Below are 24961 nucleotides of genomic sequence, written 5' to 3'. Positions count from 1 at the left end.
ATAAGTCAAGGCATTTTCAAGAATAAAGACAAGTCTTTATGCATTACTGTCCATTTTGATTTGCTATACCAAATATGAACAATTTTACAGATTTTTATGTCCACCAAACAAGCACTAAATGCAGGATATAATCAAACACAACTTTATTTTTGTCTCAACTATCCTCTTTTTATTTTTGAGGAAGATTAGCTCTGAGCTAACATCCGCTGCCAATCCTCCTCTTTTTGCTGAGGAAGACTGGCCCTGAGCTAACATGTATGCCTATCTTCCTCTACTTTTCATATGTGGGATGCTTGGCACTGCGTGGCTTGATAAGCAGAGCATAGGTCCGCACCCAGGATCCAAACTGGAGAAGCTGGGCTGCCAAAGCAGAGTTCGTGAACTTAACCACTACGCCACCAGGCCAGCCCTCAACTATCCTCTTAAAATTTATGTGGTAGGTAAAAATGTTCCTGTGCCACTGCATGACCACTTGGGCAGACCCACAGGATTCTTCTGGCCAGTGTTAAATAACAGAAAGGCCTATGGCCACTTTAGGTAACAAACCAAGCTTCACTTGGTGATCAAATATATTTTCCCAGCCCCAGCTGGGAAGGGACTGACATGAGCTTTGTCTCTTTGCCATGACCTCCCTCCCTGTCCCTAGCTGTCAGTACTCTCCAAGGTGGGCATGGGATGGGGGGGGAAGGAAGGAAGGAGATTCCAACTTAAGTGGTCCTGCCAAAAAAAGGCCTGTCTGATGTTTGAAGCTGACTCTTTTTTTCTCAGATTCACTTCCGTGGGTTCTTCAGAGTCTCACCTCAGAGTTCCTTCTGGCTGTAGCTCCACTGACATGGATAATTCATTCTCCTTCTGGCTTTCTGGGTGTCACTTAAAAGACTCACTGTTGGAGCCTCATTGCCCTTCTGGGCAGTTTACTTGGGCAGGAGTCAAAACAGCTCAGGCTGTCCCCCTTCCTCCAGCAGGCCTGTCTCTGAGCTGTAAGAAACACTCATCTTGCCTTTGCCCTGACAAACCCTGGAGTGTAGGCAAATTCCAACACAGCCACATCTTGGGTAGCTCTTGCTGTGGGAGCGGTTAGCCAGCTACAGTTCTCTCCTTGTTGGATTTCTCAGGGGATTCAGACCCTAGTCCTCTGCACCCCCTAACTGAAGAGAATTCTTTAAATCTCTAAGTGGTCCCTTGAAAGCTCCTCTCACTAGTTATCAAGTGAAAGAGCATGCACCCCCACTTCTCTCATGGGGTGGGGAGAAGCCACAGCATAACCTTCTCAAAGAATCCTCATAAAGTGCTCTTCCTTGACCCATAAGCATCCTCTTTATGGGTTTTAGAGCTTCTAACCAGTTCTTGAACATGAACTATCTCACCTTTGAATTATACACTATTGTCCCTTAGTGTCTCAGCTAAAATCCCAATAGCATATTCTGTTATACTAATAATTAGCAACAGACAAAATTGGGTCTATCTTCTGATCACATTTGAAAAGAAATTAATTCTTGAATGAGTAATTACTTGCCCTTGTAAACTCACAAAATTTCAAGTTTTTGTAAAGTTTTAACATGGCATCCCAAAGAATTCAAGGTCTTAAGGGTTATGAAATACACCAAAAAATAAAATGGGCTGTTATTCTTTCACCTCTTCCAAGTCTGTGTGGTTATTATTAATAATAAAAACTCAACAGAGTTAGCTGTTGAGGTGACAATATATTTGCTGTGCTCAGAGATGACCTCATTTAATCTTCAAAACTCTAAAGGATAGGTACTTTTATTAAGTTCATTCAACAATCGAGAAACTGAAGTACATAGTCGCTAAATCCAGCATGGTAAAACTTTTATTTAAAAAATGCAAACTAGCCCTAGTCCCTCTATGTAATTCAACCAAACACCCCCACAGGTTTCCTAATATTGTTGAAGAAACAAGTCTTTTTCAACGGAAGCAGTGCTATTTAAATTACAGAATAACAACATTCTCTCTCTTCCTATTAAAAGTGCCTATTATGTTCTAGGCATTATCCTAGGCTGTTGAGAATACAAAAACAACTGAGATTCCTCCACCTTCCACTAATTTTCAGTCTAGTAACCTACATGCAAATAAAGGTCCACTAGAACACCACACAGAATGTGCTAAATGTTTTGAGAGATAGAGATGTCAAAAAATGTAAATTAAAGAAAGGTTTTAGAACATGCTTGTATGCTCTAATTTGAATATGTGTGTGTCTTCGATGTTACAGAGAGACACATCCATGAAAACTATGCTGGGAAATCTTTTTAAAAAAATACCAGGAAGCTTTCCAATTTCCCCATCCAGATCCTCCTTGTTTCTTACTCCATACGGAGAACAAATCCTCAGCCTCAGTGTTTGGCCAAATAAAAATGCAAATCACTCCAAGGAAGTGGTTAAGTTTAATATTTAAGAAGATTTTCCTGAGCCAGCCCTGATGGCTTAATGGTTAAAGTTTGGCACTGTCCACTTCGGCAGCACAGGCTCAGTTCCCAGGCGCAGAACCACACCAGTCCTCTGTCAGTAGCCATGCTGCAGCAGCAGTTCACATAGAAGGACTTACAACTAGAATATACAACCATGTACTAGGGTTTTGGGGAGGGAAAAAAAAAGAGGAAGATTGGCAACAGTTGTTAGCTCAGGGTGAATCTTTCCCAGCAAAAAAAAAAAAAAAAAAGGAAAAAAGAAAAAGAAGATTTTCCTGCATATTAAGAAAAATAAAGGTGTTGTAATTATGCAGATGTAAATGATGGCAAGGGCAAAGTGTTCATAAATGTTCTTTTGCCCCTTTTTGGTAGCTTGAACCTCCATTTCCACCTGATTTTGGCTTTTTTCAAGACATCTTTGCTCTGTAATATCTCAACATTAGTCTAATAGCCTTAAATGAAATGAAGTGAAACTATACTATACAAAATTGAGATTAAAATGCAAAGTATTATGTAGCAAAGTCCTAACAAGTCTTGGGGCATGGAGCTGTCTGGCAACTACACACAAATTCAAGACTTCGTAGACTGTACTTGCCTTGACCATTTTATTGCCAATCTAAAGGTTATTTGGTAGTTATACTTCACTCAGGAATGGTTTCAAAATTATTTGCTATCAACTTCTATTAATGGCCTCAGGGTGAAGTGGTTAAGCAAACCCTCCTGCAGACAACAATGTTAAAATCTGTGTGGGGAGAAAAAAGTATATTTAACCACATTGGAAAATGCCTAAAAACAGACAAAAGTCAGAGGAGAGTTAACTCTTAAAAAGCTGAAGCTGGAAGAACTGCAAGTTTGTGGGCTGTCTTGAGGGTCAACAAACTATGCAGGCGCTAGGTAGACTGGAAAGGGGACAGACTAAAGAGAAGCAGCAGCTGGAAGCTGTAAGAACTGAGCAGAGGTATCAGCTGCTGCGCATCACAGAGCAAGAGACTTCACAGCTGGAGTCCAGGCACGCTAACTGCCTACTAGGAACAAAAACTCAATGATCCTTGGAAGAACTAATAGAATCAGAGCTGTTTCAAAATATTATCTGCAATGTCCAAGTTTCAACCTAAAATTACTAGACATGCAAAGAAACAGGTAATCAATATTTATTGACTCTGAATGACCTCAGGTGTTGAATTTAGTAGACAAAGACTTCAAAATGTCTATTATAAATACATTAGAAGTATTAAAGGACAACCTTTTCAAAGAATAAAAAGTGGTCTCATTGAGTGAACAGATAGAGAATCTCAACAACAAAAAGGAAACTACAAAAAAAAAAAAAGGAAATTCTGGAGGTGAAAATAACTGAAAAATGCATTTGCTAGGTCCAGTAGCAGACTGGAGATATAAAATAAAAGAGAATCTAGGAATCTGAAGACAGAAATTACCTGATCCAAAGAACAGAGAGAAAAATAATATTAAACAAAAATGAATATAAAGTCTTAGAGATCTATGGGACAAAAATCAGGAGGCATAAACATAAGTATAATTGAGGTCCTAGAAGAATGGAGAAGACATAAGAATGGAAAAAAGATATATGAAGAAACAGTGGTCCTCCCAAAATCACAAATTTTATGAAAAACATTAACCTACAGATCTAAGAAGCACAAAGATCCTCAATCAGGACAAACACTAAGCAAACCACTGCTAAGCACATCATAGTTAAAGTTCTGAATGCCAAAATTATGAAAGCAGCCAGAGAAAAAATGACATAGTATATCCAGGGAGAACAATGATAACATTATCAGTTTACCTCTCACAAAAACTAAAAATAATGGAGGACAGACGACATTGGAACTGTCATATTCAAACTGCTGAAAGAGGAAAAAGCTGTCAACCAAGAATTCTATATCCAGCTAAACTAGCCTTCAAAAAATGAATGCAAAATAAAGATATTTTCAGACAATAAAAACAAGAGAATTTGTCACTAGGAGATTTCCACTACAAGAAATATTAAAGAAACTTCTTCAGACTGAAGGGAAATGACACCAGCAAGATCCAAGAAATACACACATACACTTCTTCCACATAAGTTCTTTACAAGATATATGATTGTTTAAAGCAAAAATTATAACACTGTATACAGATGTATTACATGTATGATAACAATAGCCTTAGATGGAGGTAGATGAAAATAATCTATTGAAAGGTTCCTGTATTTTACCTGAAGCAATTCTGTATTAACTTAAAATATAGGATAGCTTAAAGATGCATACTGTAATCCCTAGAAAAAGCATTAAAAAATAACACAAAGAGATACAGCTAGAAAGCCAATAGAGGAATTAAAATTAATTACTAAAAATTATTTGACTAATGCAAAGGAAGGCAGAAGAGAATGAATAAAAAAACAAAAAGCAAAGAGACAAATAGAAAATAGTAAAATGTAAAATCTAAATATGACCATATCAGTAATTTCATTAAATAAAATAGACTAGGGGCCGGCCTGGTGGTGCAGCAGTTAAGTTTGCATGTTCTGCTTCTCAGCAGCCCAGGGTTCGCCAGTTCAGATCCCGGGTGTGGACATGGCACCGCTTGGCAAAAGCCATGCTGTGGTAGGTGTCCCACATATAAAGTAGAGGAAGATGGGCATGGATGTTAGCTCAGGGCCAGTCTTCCTCAGCAAAAAGAGGAGGATTGGCAGTAGTTAGCTCAGGGCTAATCTTCCTCAAATAAATAAATTAATTAATTAAATAAATAAAATAGACTAAAGACTCCAATCAAATGGCAAAGATTGTTTGACTGATAGAAAAGAATCAATTACATTCTCTTTAAAGAGATGTGCTTTAACTACAAATATACTAATAAGTTGAACATAAAAAGATATACCCTGTTAAAAACAACCCTAAGAAGGCCAGAGTGGCTATATTAATATTAGACAAAATAGACTTCAAGACAAAAAGTATTACTAGAAACAAAAAGGGATACTTCATAATGATAAAAGTGTCAATGCATCAGGAAGATGTAACAACTATAAATTCATATACACCTACTAACATAGCTTCAGAATACAGGAAGCAATAAAATTTGATCCCTACCTCACACCATATTGAAAAATTACCTCAAAATGGAGCATAAAACTTAAATGTAAAACTGAAAACTATAAAATGTTTAGAAGAAAACACTGGAGAAAATCTTTGTGACCCTGATTTAGGCAAAGAGTTCTCAGATACAACATCAAAAACACAATCCATACAAGCAAAAAATTGATAAACTAAACTTCATCAAAACTAAGAACTTCTCTTATGGAAGCACTGTTAAGAAAATGAAAAGTAAAGGGGAACAGAATTTCTCACCCCAAAATATGCCTCTTTGGCATGAGGATTATTTTAGGCTGATTATTTGTAAGAAACAACAGACACAGGAGAAGCTCTCTGAAAACCTGAGTAGAAGTTACACTTTTGTAAGAGAAGTTTATTTAAGGGAAATCTCCATTTGTAAGGGTATCTTCCTTTTTGCACCAGAAGAGGGGGATGGCTAAATTTCCAGAAACTTTTATCAAGGGAGAAGGCAGAGACTTAAATCTTCATAGCAACCTTACCCTTATTACTGTGCTTTTCCTGATAACCTCCCATAACTGGCTCCCTGTGACTCCAACCTCTTTTGTCTTTAGCTGGAGATGGTATTTAAGGTGATGGCTTAGGGCATTTCAGGAACTTACTCAGTTTTCCTGGGTATCTCCCATGTATATAGGAGGTATACACGTTATTAAACTTCTGTTTGTTTTTCTCCTGTTCAACTGTCTTTTATTACCAGGGGGTCTCAGCCAAGAACCTAGTAGGGTATAGGGAAAATCATTTTTCCTCTCCTACAAAAGAGAAGTCACAAACTGAGAGAAAAGATTTGCAAATTACATATCTAATAAAGAACTTGTATCTAGATTATATAAAGAATTCTCAAAACTCAATAAAAACCAAGCAACCCCATTAAAAAAGGGGCAAAAGATTTCAACAGTCACTTTACAAAAAAATATATGTAAATGAAAAAATGTTCAATATAATTAGTCATCAGGGAAATGTAAATTAAAATAACAATGAAAAAACACACATACCTATTAGAATGGCTAAAATGAAAAAGACTAATCATACCAAGTATTGGTGAAGATGGAAAGCAAGTGGAACTGTCATACACTGCTACTGGGAACAGAAAATAGTACAGCCACTTTGGAAAACATTTTAGGAGCTTTTTTAAAGTTAAACATACCCCAGTATGACCCAGCCATTCTACTCCTAAGTATTTACTTAACAGAAAGAAGAGTATATGTCCATACAAAACTTTATATACAGACGCTTATAGCTGCTTTATTTCTAATAGTCAAAAACTAGAAAGAATCCAAATGTCCAGAACTAAGTGACTGGATAAACAAATTACAGTGTGTTAAAAAAAAGAACAGGCCAAAATGGAGTTACTTATGCTAAGCCCCACCAAGACTTCACACCTAACCTAAATTCAGTTTCAGTCTCTCCCAGGAATGGCATTTTAAACCAATCAGTCTGGAATTTCCTGATCAACACTAGTAAGATAACCTACCTGACAAGACCTTAGGGAAGGCAATCTTCTCTGAAATAATCTACCCTTCTAACTTCATTGTCCCGCCCTCTTTCTGCCTCAAAAACCTTTGATTTTGTACAACTCCTCAGAGCTCCTATTTGCTGGACGGGAGGCAGCCTGATTCATGAATCGCTGATATATAATAAAGCCAGTTAGATCTCTAAATTTACTCAGGGGTTGATTTTTTGTTGTTTAACAAGTGTATTCATAATGGAATACTACCCAGTGATAAACAGGAGTGAACTACCGATAAATACAACATGGATGAATACCAAAAGAATCCTGCTCAGGGAAAGAAGTCAAACCCAATACATAAGTATGATTCCATTTACAAAAAACTCTAAAAAATAGAAATTAATCTATAGTAACAGGAGGCATATCGGTGTTTACCTGATGGGAGGGAGGGAGATGGAGGGAAGGATTACAAAGGGGCACAAAGAAACTTTTGGGAGCGATGGATATGTTCATTATCTTGACTGTAGTAATGGTTTCACTGGTATATACATATGACAAAATTCATAAAATTGTATCCTTAAAATATGCAGTTTATTATATGTCAATTATATCTCAATAATGCTGATAAATAATCTCCATGGAAGATTTCAACAACAACAACAAATAGATGTCATAAAAAACAAATATGAAACAAAAACTGACTGAACTAGAGGGAGAACTAAACAAATCCACGATCATAGTTGCATATTTTAGCACACCTCTCTCTGTAAATAGTAGAACAGGCAGACCAAAATAAAATCAGTAAAATAAAGAAGGCTGGATGACTCTACCTACCATCTTAACCTAACTGACATTTATAGAATGCTATACCCAACAACAATTGCAGAAAATTGTTTGCTCTGCCAGGAAAATTGTGAATCACTGACGAGGGTGGGGTGGAGACAGATGGAGGAGAGAACTAACATTTCTACAGTGCCTCCTAATCCATGGAAAGGACCTGGCACAAAATTGTCATTAGATCTTCAGGCAATCCTGTGAAGCAATATCTTCATTGTAAAGGTGGGAAAAAAGAGATAAGAGGTGTTAAGCAACTTGCCAATGTCATGCAAATTTGGTGTGGTGCAAACTAAACATTGCAGGTAGAAACAGGAATAAGAAGACATACCCAAGAGTTTTCACGCACCCACAGCCAGGCACCACGCCTGAGGTTGTTAATAAAAAATATCCCTCCCTGGAGAAGCTAATCTAGCTAAATTAAGACAAAATTCAAGCTTCAGTCAAGATGACACAGTGAATTCACACTTCCATCCATCATCCTGTGTTCCAAAGACAAAGTAATAACATATTTAGAATATACAAAAAAGAAAAAAAGAAGAAGAAGAAGATACAAAAAAGACCTGGTCATAAGCTACAGATGAGGTGCAAAAAGGGATGGGCTGGGTTAGGCCTGCTTTCTGGGGTCCGGATCTGGAAGCAAGCATTGGCAGCTGTAAAGAGGACTTAAAAGTGTTGCTTGTGAGACATGAAAGGAGAATGAAGCTCATTGTCTGAAGGCCACAACTGGAACTCCCTCACATCTTGTGAAAGGAGGCTGGAGGCGAGAGTGAGCTGAATGGGAATTTAGCGATTTCCATACAGATTAAAGATTTAGAACCCTACAAGCCTCTAGGGGAAGGAGGAGGATGCACACTCAGCCTCATGGTCAGGCCCTGCAACAAGGTCCCCGCTGGCTCTCTGCCTGGGATTTTCAGTGTTACTATGAAGAAACTTAAAAGGCCTGGTTCTAAACTGGGAATTCAGGGAGAGAGGTGGAAGACAGTGCAAACTGTTAGGGAGGAAGGGTGACGATGGAGAGAATCGAACAAACAAAACAATATACTTCTCACTCGGAATGATTCTGTAACTCAAATTCCAAAAACCGACACCAATCCAATGCTGAGAAAGACAGCCAACAAAATCATCAATCAGCAATACGGTCACTCTGGGTGGAATTAACTCTACAGACCAGTCTAACAACCACTCCAAGGCGCTATGTTTAGAACTTTGAAAGAAATAAAAGGAGGAACAATTTTCATTTGAAAAACAAATTAAGAAACAAATGAGAAAAAACTGAAAGAAGGGCAAGTGCATAAAAAAGAGCACTAATTAGAAATCCTGTATATAAAAAAAAGTCACAAATTAAAAAATTTAGTAGATGGAGAAAATTGTTTATTCCAGATTACACAGCTAAATATGACAAAAAATTAAGGATCTTAAAGGAGAATATTTTGACTTTATGATAGAAAAGTATTTCAAGACATAATCACAAACCATGAAGACCTCATTAAAATTTACAACTTCTATGCAACAAAAGACACTAGAATCAAAGCGAAAAGAGATGAGCCACAGAATGGGAGACCACTGCAGTGCATATAACCAGTGAAGCATTCTCACCTTGCAACTATAAAGACAGCCTATGAGTCAAGAAAAATACAACCCAACAGAAAAATGGGCAAAAGAGTTGGGAGAAAATATACAGAAAAGAAAACCCAATGTCCAATTGACATTTACAAACACGCTCACTAGTAAACAGAAAAATGCAAGCTAAAAAAATAAATCACCACAATTTAGCAAAAATTAAGAAGTCTGACCATACCAAATTTTAGTGAGGCTATGGGGCAATGGGGACTTTTTTATGCATGCCAACATAAATGGGAATAACCATTGTGAACAGCAATTTCACACCATCTAGAAAAACCAAAGATATGCCTACCCCACATTCTAGCAATTCCACTCCCACGTACGTACTCCAGAGAAACTTTACACATGTGCACAAGGAGACATGAACAAGACTGTTCACTGAAGCATCGTTTGTAATAGCAAAAACTGCAAAGAACCTAAATGACCATCAGCATTAGAACAAAAAAAGAAACGTAGGTATTTACCACGGACTATGAATTCACACATATGTAATAACAATATAAAACATAATGGGAACAATAAAAACAAATTCAGGATATTGAGTACCTCTAGGAAGGCATGGATGAAGGAGATTAGGAATGGAGAAAGGTAAACAGGGGACTAGAATTGAGTCTGTAACATGTTACATCTTTTAAAAGCTAAGAAAATATTAGGATCTGAGTAGTGGGTATATGGAACATGCCTTTGTTATACTGTTCTCTACATTTTTCTGTTTGAAATACTGAATAGTAAAAAAAGATCTATAAAGTTAGTTTTAAGATCCTCAAAATGTTATTCCAGAGGAGGCAGAACAGTTCTACAAAAAAGGGTCAAAAATAGGGAAAATAATTTCAAACTCCTTCCATTATAAAGCTCACTTTAAAAATGAAAGAGATGATTTTGGCAAAATTGAAATCTTCAACTCCCATATATTCCACTGTTCTGGAATTAGAGCTTCTCTTGTCATTTTATTATTAATAGTTCTTTTAAAACACAAATGAAAATACAATAGAAAGCTCTCTATTAGCCCCCTCCTCCAGCACTTCGGTATACTGATAGCATTTCATGATGCATGCAGATGGGAAAGGCACCTCTTTTGACTACACTTGTAGCCAAAAAAGATGCTCAGGTGCTGGCAGTTAGGATCACAGTTTTGACACTTGCTGTGTCACATACACCTGCCTTAAAACTACAGGTGGTTTGAAGTTATAGTCTATGATTTCATGATGCTGATGGTCTAGCTAACTTGTATCTACAATTCTCAGAAACCTTATTCTCAGATGAAAATACCCAAGTCTTATCTCAATGGTAGGATCAAATCTTGAGATTTCCCTACTTTTTAAAAAATAAACTTTTACTTTATTTATTTATTTTTAATTACTCTCTCTCCCTTTTTTTCTTTCTTTCTTTCTTTTTTTTTTGGTGAGGAAGACTGTCCCTGTTGCCAATCTTCCTCTTTTAGCTTGAGGAAGACTTTTGCTGAGCTAACGTCTGGCCAATCTTCCTCTACTTTGTATGTGGGATGCTGCCCTAGCATGGCCTGATGAGCAGTGTATAGGTCCATGTCTAGGATCCAAACCCGCAAACCGTGGGCCACTGAAGCAGAGTGCACAAACTTAACTACTACTCCACCATGCCAGCCACTTTGATTTTAGAAAGTGTTAGATTTACAGAAAAATTGTGAAGATAGTACAGAGAGTGCCCATATACCCCACATCCAGTTTCCCCTATTATTAACATCTCACATTAGTATGGTACATTTGTCACAATTAATGAATCAATACTGACACATTATTCAGTCTATACTAAAGTCCATACTTTATTCAGATTTCCTTAGCTTTTACCTAACGTCCCTTTTCTGCTCTAGGATCCCATCTAGGGTACCACACTATACGATCAGGTATGTCATAGAATGTCCCTCAATTGGGAATTGTCTGATGTTTTTCTCATGATTAGACTGCAGTTAGGAGTTTTCTTTTGGAAGGAAGACCGCAGAAGTAAAGTGCCATTTCATCACACCATATCAAGAAAACATAGTTCCAACATGACTTACCACTTTTGATATTAACCTTGGTCACCTGGCTGAGGTAGTGTTTATCAGTTTTCCCCACTGTAAAGTTCACCTTTTTTCTCCCCTTTTTCATACTGCATTCCTGGAAGTCACTAAGCAAAGCCCACACTTAAGGAGTGGAGAATTATGTTCTACTTCCTTGAGGGCAAAGTATCTACCTACATAAATTATTTTAAATTCTTCAGCATGGGAGATTTGTCTATTCTCCCACACTTACTTATTTATCCAATCATTTATTTATATCAGTATGAACTCACGGATATTTATTTTATACTGTGACTTATAATCCAGTACTACTTGATTTTATTGGCCAGTGGGAGCTCTTTCATTTGGCTTGACAAATAAAAATGGCAAGCAATAGGATATATTGGAGTACATGAGGAAGCCATTTGGTATAAACCTAATTCGGCCTGACTTTGTTTTTCCAAAAGGGCCTGACTGTGGCTATTGAGCACGCATTGCATATCTGGTTAGACATTTCCTATGGCCAGAACAAAGGCCCTTGAGATAAAGGTGCAACTTCCCCCTACATTAGCATTATTCCTTAGGCTAGGAACTGATTGCTGCACTCACCTTTGACCACCCAGCTCACCTGTGACCACTCAGCTGGACACAACAGACTGCCACCCTGCTGTGTTCACTGAGACAGAAGACCTACCTGCTGTTTCCATCAATCGCTGTGCCGACAGAGCAGTCTCGCGACTATTGTAAAAGGGACATTTCAATCCTATGTGAAACATCCTCTCTGGGGGTATATAACCAGTCTGTGCACCCCACTTCTTTGGTGCCCTTTCTTCCTTTGGGAAGAAAGGCCCCAGGTTATAATCCTCAGATTTAAGCTCAGAATAAACTCACCCAAATTTTCATTTATAGATTGGTTATGGATTATTTTCGTCAACAGGTTCCTGTGACCCTTTGACATACTCTAACTATTGTGGAGGAGAGTTATTTGTGGATTGGTTTTTTAGTACTTCCTAGCTTTCTGGTACTATGGGATGCTCCAGGCTCATCTTGTATATTTCCTACCCCAGTCCTAGAATCAGCCATTTCCCAAAGAGCCCTGGTTCCTTCTATCAGAGAACAGTACTATATTAGAAACCAAGACCTAGGTGCTAGGTGTGCTTGTTGCTACACAGGTGTCATTGCTTCTGGGCCCTCTCAGCTGAGAGAGCTAGGAAATACAGGTATGTACCTAACCCACATATCTATAAATATTTTCCATATGTAACCATCTATATCTATACTAAACTAAATATGAATTCACACTGATATCTCCAACTCTAACCCAGTATCACATGAGTCATTCTAGCCTTCTCCCTTGTCTGTAACCTAACATTCCTATAGTGAAAAATCTGGGAAACTCCTACTTTTCACCTCAGAAAGTTACATAAATAAAAGGAGAAATAGGGGCCAGCCCCGTGGCATAGCAGTTAAGTTCACACGTTCCGTGTTGGCAGCCCAGGGTTCGTTGGTTTGGATCCAGGGCGCAGACATGGCACCGCTTGGCAAGCCATGCTGTGGCAGGTGTCCCACATATAAAGTAAAGGAAGATGGGCACGGATGTTTGCTCAGGGCCAGTCTTCCTCAGCAAAAAGAGGAGGATTGGCAGTAGATGTTAGCTCAGGGCTAATCTTCCTCAAAAAAAAAAAAAGGAGAAATAAACTTATGCTTCGAGAGGAAATCACTTCTCCAAATAACCATACTTTTCTGTTTTGTTCATAATATCAAGACTCTATAAATAAAGCACTTTAAGGTAATACTAAGTTCACTCAGATATAATGCTTCACTTCCCAATATTTTCCAGGTCATGGCATACACAGAAAATAATAAGACTCACACAGTCTACTGAGGTAAAATAGGCAAGGTTGCTCATGCCTGGAGGCGATGGCTCAGGGACTTGGGACTCAGGAGTGCTGAGGGGATCAACACCTACCTATAACCATTCACCTCCCTTGCAAAGCACTGAACTCAAGTAACATGGCTCTACCAACCACAGGGGTTTCTGGGATTGTGTACTATACACTACTCCTAAAATATGAAAAGTAACAAAGTCTGAGGTTAAAAAAATCACAATACAGCATAAACATATCAACTGCTGAGTCTCCAGGGTTCACCTTTAATTTACAGCTCTCAGAAATTCAGAGTAGTTCACACACAGTTTTGAGTTTGGGTTTGGTTTTTTTTTCACTTCTAACCTAGATTCACAGTTCTGGCCCCTAAGGCAAAGCTCCTTGCTCCTCATTTACTAAAATTCAGAGTAATGAGCATTCTCTAACCTTACCATTGTTCAAAGCAGAAGATAAAATCTCTCAGCCCAATGTCCATAAGGCTGTGTGACAGTCATCCAGCTAAATGTGAGTCTTGAACAGGCTTCTCAGTTTCCAGGAGAGGATGCCAACCTGACAGTCCTCTAGTTTGATCTCTAATGGAGATGAGTCCAGTGTAATTCAACAATAAAATATGCACAATATAGGTCCTTATCAAAGCCCTGCTGAAAGCCATGGTATTTACGGAAGATGGTCAAATTGTGGAGTGCACTCTCTGGAGCATCACCCTCAGGTTAGGCCAGCCCTGGAACCTATGAACTCACATCAGCTCACACTGGCCCCTGGCAGAACTGCTTTCAGAGTTGTCTCGATGTCACAGCCTCGGCTTTCAGCAAGAGACACCTGGAGAAACTGCCTGCTAAAATCCATTACCATATCTACCAGGAAGGTAATGCCAATCTTCACTCACTACTGAGGGCTTCCTACAAGAAGCTAGGGGTTAGGAAACACTTTGCTTCCTAAGTAATAGGTACATTTTCTCCTCTTTAACCACCTCCATCATGCTTCCCTTTTCATTTTGGTTGCCAGGAAGCTTAAAGTCAAATCTGTTATTGCATTGTAACAAGACAGGCCCTTACAATTTATGTATCGGCTACTGTTTTCCCCCTGGCCTTAACCACATACCATTTATATTCAATGGTTCCTGATTTCTTATTTTCTGTTTCTGTCATACCATTTTATTGGTTTTATCCCTGAAAACAACCTCAAATCCTCTGTGGAATAAGGTAGTATAAATTAATATACATATAATCCTATTATTACTATAGTTGTTTAAACTCTGCAGTAGTAACAGGATTAATGGCCTATAGCGGGAAACTTAGTTAAGGGGAAAATTTTTTACTAAATTCTTATATAAGATATTGAAAATAGTTTCCAAAACAGAGAGGAAATAAACAACTATACTCCTCTAAACATCATTTTCTCATAAGACTCAATGACATACTTTTAAATTCCGGGCCATCAAGAAAAATACCCTCTGAATTAGATCCCCTTCAAACATCCATTTTCCCTACACCCATGTCCGTGCACCTCTTCTCCCTCATGGTGAACCTCTGTCTTTCTTATTGACTATACAAACTGAACCATGTGGGTAATGGCTATGCCAAAAATTAAAATCATAACTAATAATGGCCAGTAAGAACACTAAAAATATACTCAGAGCAAGCATCTCGTCTTTGTAACATTTACTGAGCACCTACCAGATGGCAGACAGTATGTGGGGCACTTTACCTATACCACTTCATTCAATCTTCAAAGCAACTCCAGGAGATAGACAATATCCTTACGTTACATTATTGGAAGCAGCCAAAGCTCAGAGATTAAGTGATTTGCCTAAGGGTGCCCAGCTATTAAGTGGAAGCCTCTAGATTTATACTGCCTGGTCCAAAGCTCTGCTCTGTCTACTCCTCCACCCCTTGTAAACAAACATACTGCTTTTATAACCTCTTGTAAGTGCACCTAAGCTGGGGAAGCTTTTAAAGAACAAGTTAGTAACCCTTTCAACAGGATAATAAGGACCCAATAAAGCTCCTTAAAATGCCCTTCTATGGAGGAATATGCTAGAACCAAGCTCTTCCAGAAATGTTCCATCATATTGGCTGTCAGTGTTCTCTCCCTCTGAGCTTCTCCAGCACTTACCATGGTGCCACTGTCACTGACCCAAGGTTCTTTACCATGTTTAATGTCTTTTTACACACACACACACACACACACACACACACACACACACACACACACACACCCCTGGTCTAAGTCTCTTAAATGCCATCATTATGCCTTATACATGCTTTCCCCTCTTCTATTCTTCATCTCATAGTAGATACTCAAAACATACCAAGTATATGAATGAATGGGAACATTCAATCCTTGAAGGGAAGTTACTGCTGGACATAGATCTCTCTATCCTTCTCGAAGAGGAGTAGATCCAAATCCACCTCCTCTGTCCACAGTAAGCTGTTCCTCCCTTACTCCGGCAGCATGCTTTCTGAAAAGCCAGAAAAGAATACTTGCATGTACAATTAAAACTACTTACAGTATGGTATCAGTTGTTGCTAGAATACTTCTCTCACAATGAAATAGCCCTAATTAGTCATTAAGACTTTCCCTGAATTTCTTAGTCCAGCCTTGTTCTGCTGTAAGATTCACAGGATTAAGCCAAGACTTAAAAGGAAACATGAGTTCTATTTATCAAATTTGTACACGACACATTCATTCATACAACAAAAATTTATTGCATGCCTATAACATACATGCAGGTACTGTTCTAAAAGCTGAGTAGACAGCAGTGAAAACAGACACACATCCCCGCCCTCATGGAGTTGCCATCCTAGTTGGGGACAAAAAGCTAGGAAGAATGGTTCATATGCTAATTGGCAAAATCAGAACTCAAAATCTCTAAGAAAAGGAGACTCAAAGCAACAAAATCAAATCTAACCGAGAAAAGATATAGCATTTTACACAAAGAGTCCAGGAAATTAGATGGACACATATGAATGGGAAGGGGATACATAGCTTTACTCACACAATAAACATGTATTGAGTCTAGACTCTGCTGAGGACTGGGGATCTCAATCCCTAACCTCAAGAAGCTCATGTGCAAGAGAGACAGACAAAGACAGAGCAGTGTACAGCGTGAAAACTGACCAAGGTGTGAACCATGTATTATGGGACCACTTAGGAGGGGTGCCCACCCCAGACGTGGGAGGGAAGGAGCTGTCAGACACTCTTTCCTCAGGGTAGCACTCAAACTTACGTGAAGGATGAACAGGCCCTAATCAGGCAAGGAAGGAGGAAAGAGGAGGCAGAAACACTCCCTGTAGAGGGAAGAGCATGTACAAAATTAATATCTGTAAGTGGTTATCTAAGGGTGCAGCCAGAATCACAACGCAGCCTTGTCTGCCATCCCAAGAAATATGCTTTATCCTTTATTTTATTTTATTTTTTTAAAGATTGGCACCTGAGCTAACAACTGTTGCCAATCTTCTTTTTTTTTTCCTTTGCTGCTTTTTCTCCCCAAATCCCCTCAGTACATAGTCGTATATTTTAGTTGTGGGTCCTTCTAGTTGTGGCATGTAGGACACCGCCTCAGCATGGCCTGACAAGCAGTGCCATGTCTGCGCCCAGGATCCAAACCGGTGAAAACCTTGGGCCGCAGAAGCGGAGTGTGTGAACTTAACCACTCGGCCACAGGGCCAGGTCCTTGCTCTATCCTTTAGATGTTAAGGAGTCATCACTAGGTTTTAACCCAGAAATTACATGATCGGATGGTATTTTAGAAACTTCACTCTGCCACCATTTTGGAGAGTGAACTATCCAGGGGGGAGCCTGAGAGGGATGCAGTTGGAAGGCTGCTACAAGTGACAAACGACAATGGTCCCAATTCAGAAGTAGCAGAGTATCCAAAGGGACAGACTGGAGAGATGTGAGTGATGGACTCAACAGAACTTATCATTTATTAGATATAAAAAAATGAAGGAAGTGGCAATAAGGTTGACTCTTACAAGATCTGGCTATGTGACAAAGTGGGGGAAGAGCAGAGGCAGAGTCTAAGAATAAAGAAAACGAATCAGTTTGGGGAGTGGGGAAGGCAGAAGATGATGAATTTGTTTGAAAATGCCAGCAACTTACTCACTATGCCTGAGTGTAAGGCAAGTTTCTTTTCCCAAAATTATTCCTCAGGGAAGAAGTAGTTGCTTTATATTAAATTCTCTTTCAAAGGTTTCCATATCATGGGGCACTCTCTCAATTTCTGTATTTTGAACAAATTATTATTGGGGAAGACAAATAAGCCAGAAACTACCTCTACTGTTGCTGGGTTTGGATGCTACTAGAGGTCACCTGATGGATGGACTTGGTTAAAAAGGAACAAAGAAATTTAACACAGATTCATAATTTTCCTGGGAGCATACCTCACACTGGCATGTTTGGATGTTACAAATTTCAAAAAGCAATATGGTGCGTACGCACTTATGTTGTCGAGATCATAAATATGCACCCACAGGACAAACTCATCTGTCCTAATGTTGTGCGAGTTAAGACTTGCCACAGGGAACTTTCCACATTCCCTGGCCTCTTGTTTCCCTCAGGAGCTTTCCCTGGAGGCAACTCAAGGCTTGTCTCCACCCCCCTAGAGACTACTCCTGGGGAAGATGACTTTCTGACTGGTGCTGTTGGTAGAAGGAATGGAGCACGCTCAGTCAGCCCCTTCTGGGCTCTTCTCTTCCTTAGTAAGTGGCCTGTCCTCAGGAGGTCCAAATTCTCTGAGCATCCATGACAAAAGCTTACAGGGTCAAGCCTGCAGGAGAGATTTACAGCTAACCAGTTCACCTGTAACTGCCACACCAGCCCCGTCCTTTAAATGCAGAGGGAGATATGAGATGGCCATAGATCATAATGATATTGAAGATTATGACAGCTGGAGTTGATTTAAAACTCACTATGTGCCAGACACTCCAGATGCTTCATGTGTACTAAGTCACGCAATATTCACAGCAATCCTAGGAGGTAGATTATTCTTGAGGAAACTGAGGCACCAAGATTAAAAAACTTGCCCCAAATCACAAAAATCCAGTGGTTGGTGAGGCTAGAATTGGAGCCCAGAGCCCTCACTATGCTATACTGCTTTGAAGTGATTTAACCAAAAATTGTAATATGGGCTATATTAAGAGGCTGAGAAAAGGGATAGTATAAAAGAGTTAAATCTTCATCTTCCACAGAGGGAAGTCTGTAGATAAATTTGAAACTTCAAAATATAGCCATATAAGCATTTTGTTTAGAAATATGAAGAGTTGGAAGCAGCTGCCTTTGGAGCAGGGTGCCCAGGGTGAGGGGAGTGTGACAGGGGAATGCGGCTTTTTATTATAAGCCTCAGAGAACTTTATCTTTTATGCTCTATACATATGTGACTTTGATAATCATAAAAATTAATTTTAGAAAGAAAACTGATACCAACTTTATTAGAATGAATCAGGACATATAACCAAGTCCCTGCTTTTAAAAATCATACAATCCCATTATGATGAAATAACTTAAAACTTCACAGCAAACAGCCTAAGCCAAGAATGACACCACCAGGAATAGAGTCGTGATGGCAGTGTGGCCTGGCTCAAGACTTGAGAATTCTGATCCAAATTCCCAGGAATAGAATGAATCTGTGGGTCAGATATTAAAGATAGAGGTAGGTTCCCCAAGCTCAGTTACAACACAGCTTCTCCTGATTGGGGTGGAGGAAGATTAAAAAAAAAAAAGTCTTATGCTTATAACTAGTTTTGTCTGACCTAGAATCCTAGTTCAATTGCTAAGTGGCCAGAACATCAGACCCTTGAAGGCATAAAGCCAACTAACCCTCCCTTAACAATGAGAATATTCGCAATGTGAAGAGAAAATGGAATGTTAAAGTAACAGCTACAGAGCAAACTGAAGAAGGGTCCCGACTATGAACAGGGCCCCCTGCCAGGCACTGTCAGTTCTGCCGAAGAAGGTAAAACTCGGGCCAGCCTAAGGAGAGGACGACCATTATTCCAAAAACGTCCTTTGAGAGATTTTGGAGCATTTAAAAGTGATTTAAAATCATAAAGCTTCATCTTGCTATTTAATACTTAATAGCAGCATGTGTTGTTTTAAAAAGTAAAAAGGAATATTATACCTCATGGAGCTCAGAGTGATAAAGTCACTGCAGACAGCTCCAATATCCCCATTCCCTTCAAGAGGGAAGAAAGAACTGTTAACTCCATTCAAAGGGGTTTATCAGAGTACAACTAAGTTAGGGAGGGCTGGGACAAACTCCGAGGGAACATTTCCAGTTAATCTCAAACTGTCATACCTCCTGTAGCCCAGCACAGAACTATGTATACATTTCCTATAGTTTCATGCTAAGTAACACTGATGGAGTGCTTTATATGCATTACTCATTGAATCCTTTCAACAACCGTGATTCATGTACCCTTATTATCCTTGTACAGATAAGGAAACTGAGGCAAAGAATGGTTAAACAACTTGCCCAAGGCCACAAAGATACACAGTGGAGGAAGGGAACTCAGACAGTCTGGAGGCTGTGTTCTTAACAACTACATATGACCCACCAGAAGCAGCCCAACTTCTGTAAAGAGCCACAGCAAACCTCTGGAGACACACTGGAGCACTTCCTCCTAAAACTGTCATGCAGAAACAAGCCTTGATATTCTCATGGTGCGGAGGTTTTTTTGTTTTTTGGTTTTTTGCTGAGGAAGATTGGCCCTGAGCTAACATCTGCTGCCAATCTTCCTCTTTTTGCTTGAGGAAGATTCGCCGTGATCTAACATCTGTGCCGATCTGCCTCTGTTTTGTATGTGGGATGCCGCCACAGCATGGCTTGATGAGCAGCATGAAGGTCTGCGCCCAGGATCTGAACCCATGAACCCTGGGCTGCCAAAGCAGAGTGCGCGAACTTAACCACTGTGCTACCAAGCTGCCCCTAGTCTTGATACTGTAAGAAAGCAACAACCCAGACACACGTTTCTACCTAAAGGTGGATTTCTATCTCAGTGAATCCAGTGCCTCCTTGCCGTGTCCTAAGTACCACTAAACTAAGATGTTCTGATAACAGCATTCCTAGCCATAAGTAATTCTTCCAGGGAGTTACCTACTATTGAATAGCAGGAAACTAAGAGAGAACATTTAAACTGCCAGGGTCAACCATAAACTGCATATGTAGGCAAGTTTCAAGCCAAGCCTCTCACTCACATTCCTCCTTATCAGTGGATATTGGACCCAGATCATCTTTTATACAGAAGAATTTATTAAGATAAGTTGAGTTGATGAATAACTGAGAAAGAAAACAGCTTAAAAGAAAGACAGGAAGGACACCAAAACCATTCAATCTTTGCTCCACTCTACTATATTCTAGAAATCTCAGTCTTCTTGCCAAAGCATGAAGGGAAAGATTGATTTATCTTAGCCAAATCAAAATTATATTGCTGTTCTGTTTAATTTCAAAATCAAATTTAAATAACAGGCATCTATTGAAAGTATAACAGTGAAAAGGTAGACTGGTGATCAAGTCAGGTCTAAAGATGCACGTGATGTGACCAGCAGCCTTCCTTACACCCCACAGGAAGGAGCCCTGCCCTGGACCCCTGCAGATCACAGACGCAGACTCTCTTCTGCCTTATTAAAAAATATGTGGCCGCTCAGCACTGACATGGTGAGACTTGTAACTCTAAATACCAGCTCGTGTTCAGGCCTCAGAGAAGCACATCTCCACATCTGTTATCCTACATTCACAAAACAAAAGGGGATCTCATCTAAATGCCATGAAGTTGTGGCTATGCCACTGCCAAACTCAGAGACTGGCACGGCCAAGGACATGAGCAGCAGAAGCACATAGGTAAGAGAAGAACAAATTAACTTATCAAAGCTTTCCTCTAAGAGAGTGTGAATGCAATGGATTTTTACATGGTGAAGTTTCACTTCCAGGTAGTGCTGAGTGTTCATTTTCTTGCTTTTCTTCTTGTGCCAACTTACAGTTCTGGAGCACTCACTAATTAGCCTGGTATTCACAGTCAATGCACACACAGAAACACTTTGCAGTATTAAACAACTCACATTACTCTTAAATACATACATATGTTGGTGGACCTAAGATGAGTGAAACATGACTGAGTGCTTATATTGGGGATTAATAGACACTGAAAGCTAGAACAGTTTTGGCTTTATAAAACTACTTAATAAGATTTTATTAAATTTCAAAAGTAAATAAAATTCAGCTATAAGTATTTTGTGCTTAAAAATTAAAATTCTTGATTTATAGTCTGTATTTTTGCCTTTTGATATTTTTCTCATGTAACTATTTTAATGAGATAAAATTCACATACTAGAAAATTTGACCTTTTAAAATATCCAAGTCAGTGGTTTTAGTATATTCAAACTTGTGCAATCATCATCATCTAATTACAGAACATTTTCTCACCCCAAAAAGAAACCCTGTACCCATTAGCAGTCATTCTTATTCCTCCCTCCCCGCAGTCCCTGACAACCACTAATCTACTTTCTATCTTTATGGAATTACCTATTCTGGACATTTTATATAAATGGAAGCATACAATATGTGGCCTTTTGTGTCCAGCTTCTTTCACTTAGTATAATGTTTTCAAGTTCATCCAAGTCGTAGCATGTATGAGTACTTCATTCCTTTTTTTGTCGCTAACATTTCATTTATGGATATACCACATTTTGTTTATCCATTCATTCACCAACAGACATTTGAGTTCTTCCTACTTTCGGCTATTATGAATAATGCCACCATGAACATTTGTGTACAAGGTTCTGTGTGCCCATATCTTTTCAATTGGATAGAACTGCTGCACCATAAGGTAACTTTCTGAATAACTGCCACACTATTTTCCAAAGTGGTTGTGCCATTTTACATTCCCTCCAGTAATGTATGAAGGTTCCAGTTTTTCCACATCCTTGGCAACATTTGTTATTGTTCGTCTTTTTTATTATAGCTACCCTAGTGGGAGTGAAATGGCATTTTGCTGTGATTTCTATTTTGCATGTCCTTAATGACTAATGATGTTGAGCATCTCTGTAAATGCTCCTTGGCCATCTCTGCATCTTTTTTGGAGAAAGGTCTATTCAAATTCTTTGCCCATTTTTTTTTATTGAGTTAATGATAGGTCATTCGTGTTGTAGGTGCACCACTTCACCCTTTGTGCCCACCCCCCACCCCACCTTTCCCCTGGTATCCACTAAACTGTTCTTAGTCCATAATTTTAAATTCCTCATATGAGTGGAGTCATACACAGATTATCCTTCTCTCGCTGGCTTATTTCACTTAACATAATTCCCTCAAAGTCCATCCATGTTATTGCAAATGGAATGATTTTGTTCTGTTTTACAGCTGAGTAGTATTCCATTGTATATATGTACCACATTTTCTTTATCCATTCGTCTGTTGCTGGGCGCTTAGGTTGCTTCCATGTCTTGGCTATTGTAAATAATGCTGCAATAAACATTGGGGTGCATAGGACTTTGGGATTGCTGACTTCAAGCTCTTTGGATAAATACCCAGTAGTGGGATGGCTGGATCGTATGGTAGTTCTATTTTTAATTTTTTGAGGCATCTCCATACTGTTTTCCATAGTGGCTGCATCAGTTTGCATTCCCACCAGCAGTGTATGAGGGTTCCTTTTTCTCCACAACCTCTCCAACATTTGTTACTATTAGTTTTAGATATTTTTGTCATTCTAACGGGTGTAAGGTGATATCTTAGTGTAGTTTTGATTCGCATTTCCCTGATGATCAGCGATGATGAGCATCTTTTCATGTGCCTATTGCTAATTCTTTGCCCATTTTTAAACTGTGTTACTTATCTTTCTATTGTTGCGTTGTAAGAGTTCTTTATATATTCTGGATACTAGTGCTTTAAGATGTATGATTTGCAAAAAATTTTCTCCCTCTCTGTACATTCTCTTTTCACTTTCTTTTTTTTTTTTTTTTAAAGATTTTTTTAATTTAATTTTATTTTTTTCCTTTTTTCTCCCCAAAGCCCCCCGGTACATAGTTGTATATTCTTCGTTGTGGGTCCTTCTAGTTGTGATATGTGGGACGCCACCTCAGCATGGTTCGATGAGCAGTGCCATGTCTGCACCCAGGATTTGAACCAACAAAACACTGGGCCGCCTGCAGCAGAGCATGCTAACTTAACCACTCGGCCACGGGGCCAGCCCCCTCTTTTCACTTTCTTGATGGTGTCCTTGGAAGCAGAAACATTTTTAATTTTGATGAAGCTCAATTTATCTACTTTTTTCTTTTGTTTCTTGTGCTTCTGATGTCATATTTAAGAAACCACTGCCTAATCCAAGGTCACGAAGATTTACACCTATGTTTTCTTCTAAGAGTTTTATAGTTTTAGCTCTTATATTTGGATCTTGGGTCATTTGGAATTAATTTTTGTATATGGTGTGAGATAAGAGCCCACTGCATTCTTCATCATGTGGCTATCCAGTTGTGGCAGCACCATTAATTTAAAAGACTGTTCTTTCCCCCATTCAATTGTCTCGACTTGCTTTTTTATCTTAATAATCTTAATATCTTAATAATTTTTAATATTTAGTGTTCAGAATTAACCTTCAAACTATACAAGTATGTTTTGCACTTTTCTCTACATAGGTATATATTTCACAGCAAAAGGAAGAGGAAAATGAACAGGAAAAATCTTCTCAGAAGGTCACAATATGTGATTGTGAATCTTCCAACTAAACTTGGTGTAAAGTACGGGTGAAAGAGAGTGAGTCCCCTCACTTTGTTTACACATGAATTCAGCTTGTGGAGGATGTGAGTTGAGCCACACATCTCTCCAGGACACTGACTCCCTGAGGCAAGTAGGGACCCTCTACATACATCAGCTCCAGGACTGTCAGAAGAGCTGGGAAAGAACATCCAAACAGTACCCCGGCACAGGGCCAAGGGCTTTCCATATACATACGTCATTTAATCCTTGCAGCAACTCTGAGAGACAAGAAGTACTAACTCCATTTCACTGGTAGGAAAGGTGAAGCTCACAAAGATTAAATAAGTCTCCAAAAGGCCACAGAGCTAGTTAGGAGAGGGCTGGCTCAAGGCCAGTTCACTGAAGATTCACTCATCAAATATACCAAATGTACTGATTTATCAATGGTGGAGGAAAGATCTAAGAACTGGAAAAACAAGCGAACCATCATGATGCATACGACAACGAGGCTAGGGGTTCAAAGACCAGATACTAGTCTCAGCTCCTTGACATCACACACCTGGCTGCCTGAAACACGCTCCTGCCATCCTGACTACTCCATTTACTTATTCATTCCAACTCTTAATAAATAATACAACTTTTCTGAGTTCTCCAAGTTTTCTACAAGGTTAGTGTATTACTTTTATAATTAGAAAAAAAGCATTTGTTTTATTTTATGTTTATATAATGCTTACCATAAAACAGACACAATTCTAAGTGTTTTATAAATATCAACCCATTTAATTCTTGTAACAGCCCTATAAGGAGGACATTATTAGTATCCCCCCCTTTTTTTTTCTGAGGAAGATTAGCCCTGAGCTAACTACTGCTGATCCCCCTCTCTTTGCTGAGGAAGACTGGCCCTGAGCTAACATCCATGCCCCTCTTCCTCTACTTTATA

The 24961-nt window shown here is 39.0% G+C and overlaps 1 protein-coding gene across 3 annotated transcripts in view; it reads right to left on the bottom strand.

Annotated features, from left to right (window-relative positions):
* The window catches only part of SLC16A10 (solute carrier family 16 member 10), a 114148-nt gene that overhangs the window by 46469 nt on the left and 42718 nt on the right, over positions 1-24961 (bottom strand). Inside the window, exon 1 of one of the 3 annotated variants that reach the window (XM_014866189.3) lies at positions 15646-15790. The exons of the other annotated variants lie outside the window; for them this stretch is intronic. Within the exon in view, the coding sequence (XP_014721675.1) occupies positions 15646-15670 (25 nt within the window). The 5' untranslated portion in view covers positions 15671-15790. Of the gene's footprint in view, positions 1-15645; positions 15791-24961 lie in introns of those variants that run through there. 3 annotated transcript variants of the gene reach the window in all.

Source organism: Equus asinus, chromosome 24 (genome assembly GCF_041296235.1).
Source record: "Equus asinus isolate D_3611 breed Donkey chromosome 24, EquAss-T2T_v2, whole genome shotgun sequence".
Classification (NCBI taxonomy): Eukaryota; Metazoa; Chordata; class Mammalia; order Perissodactyla; family Equidae; genus Equus; species Equus asinus.
The sequence above is the reverse complement of the archived record's forward strand: the minus strand, read 5'-3'. Positions and strand labels throughout refer to the sequence as shown.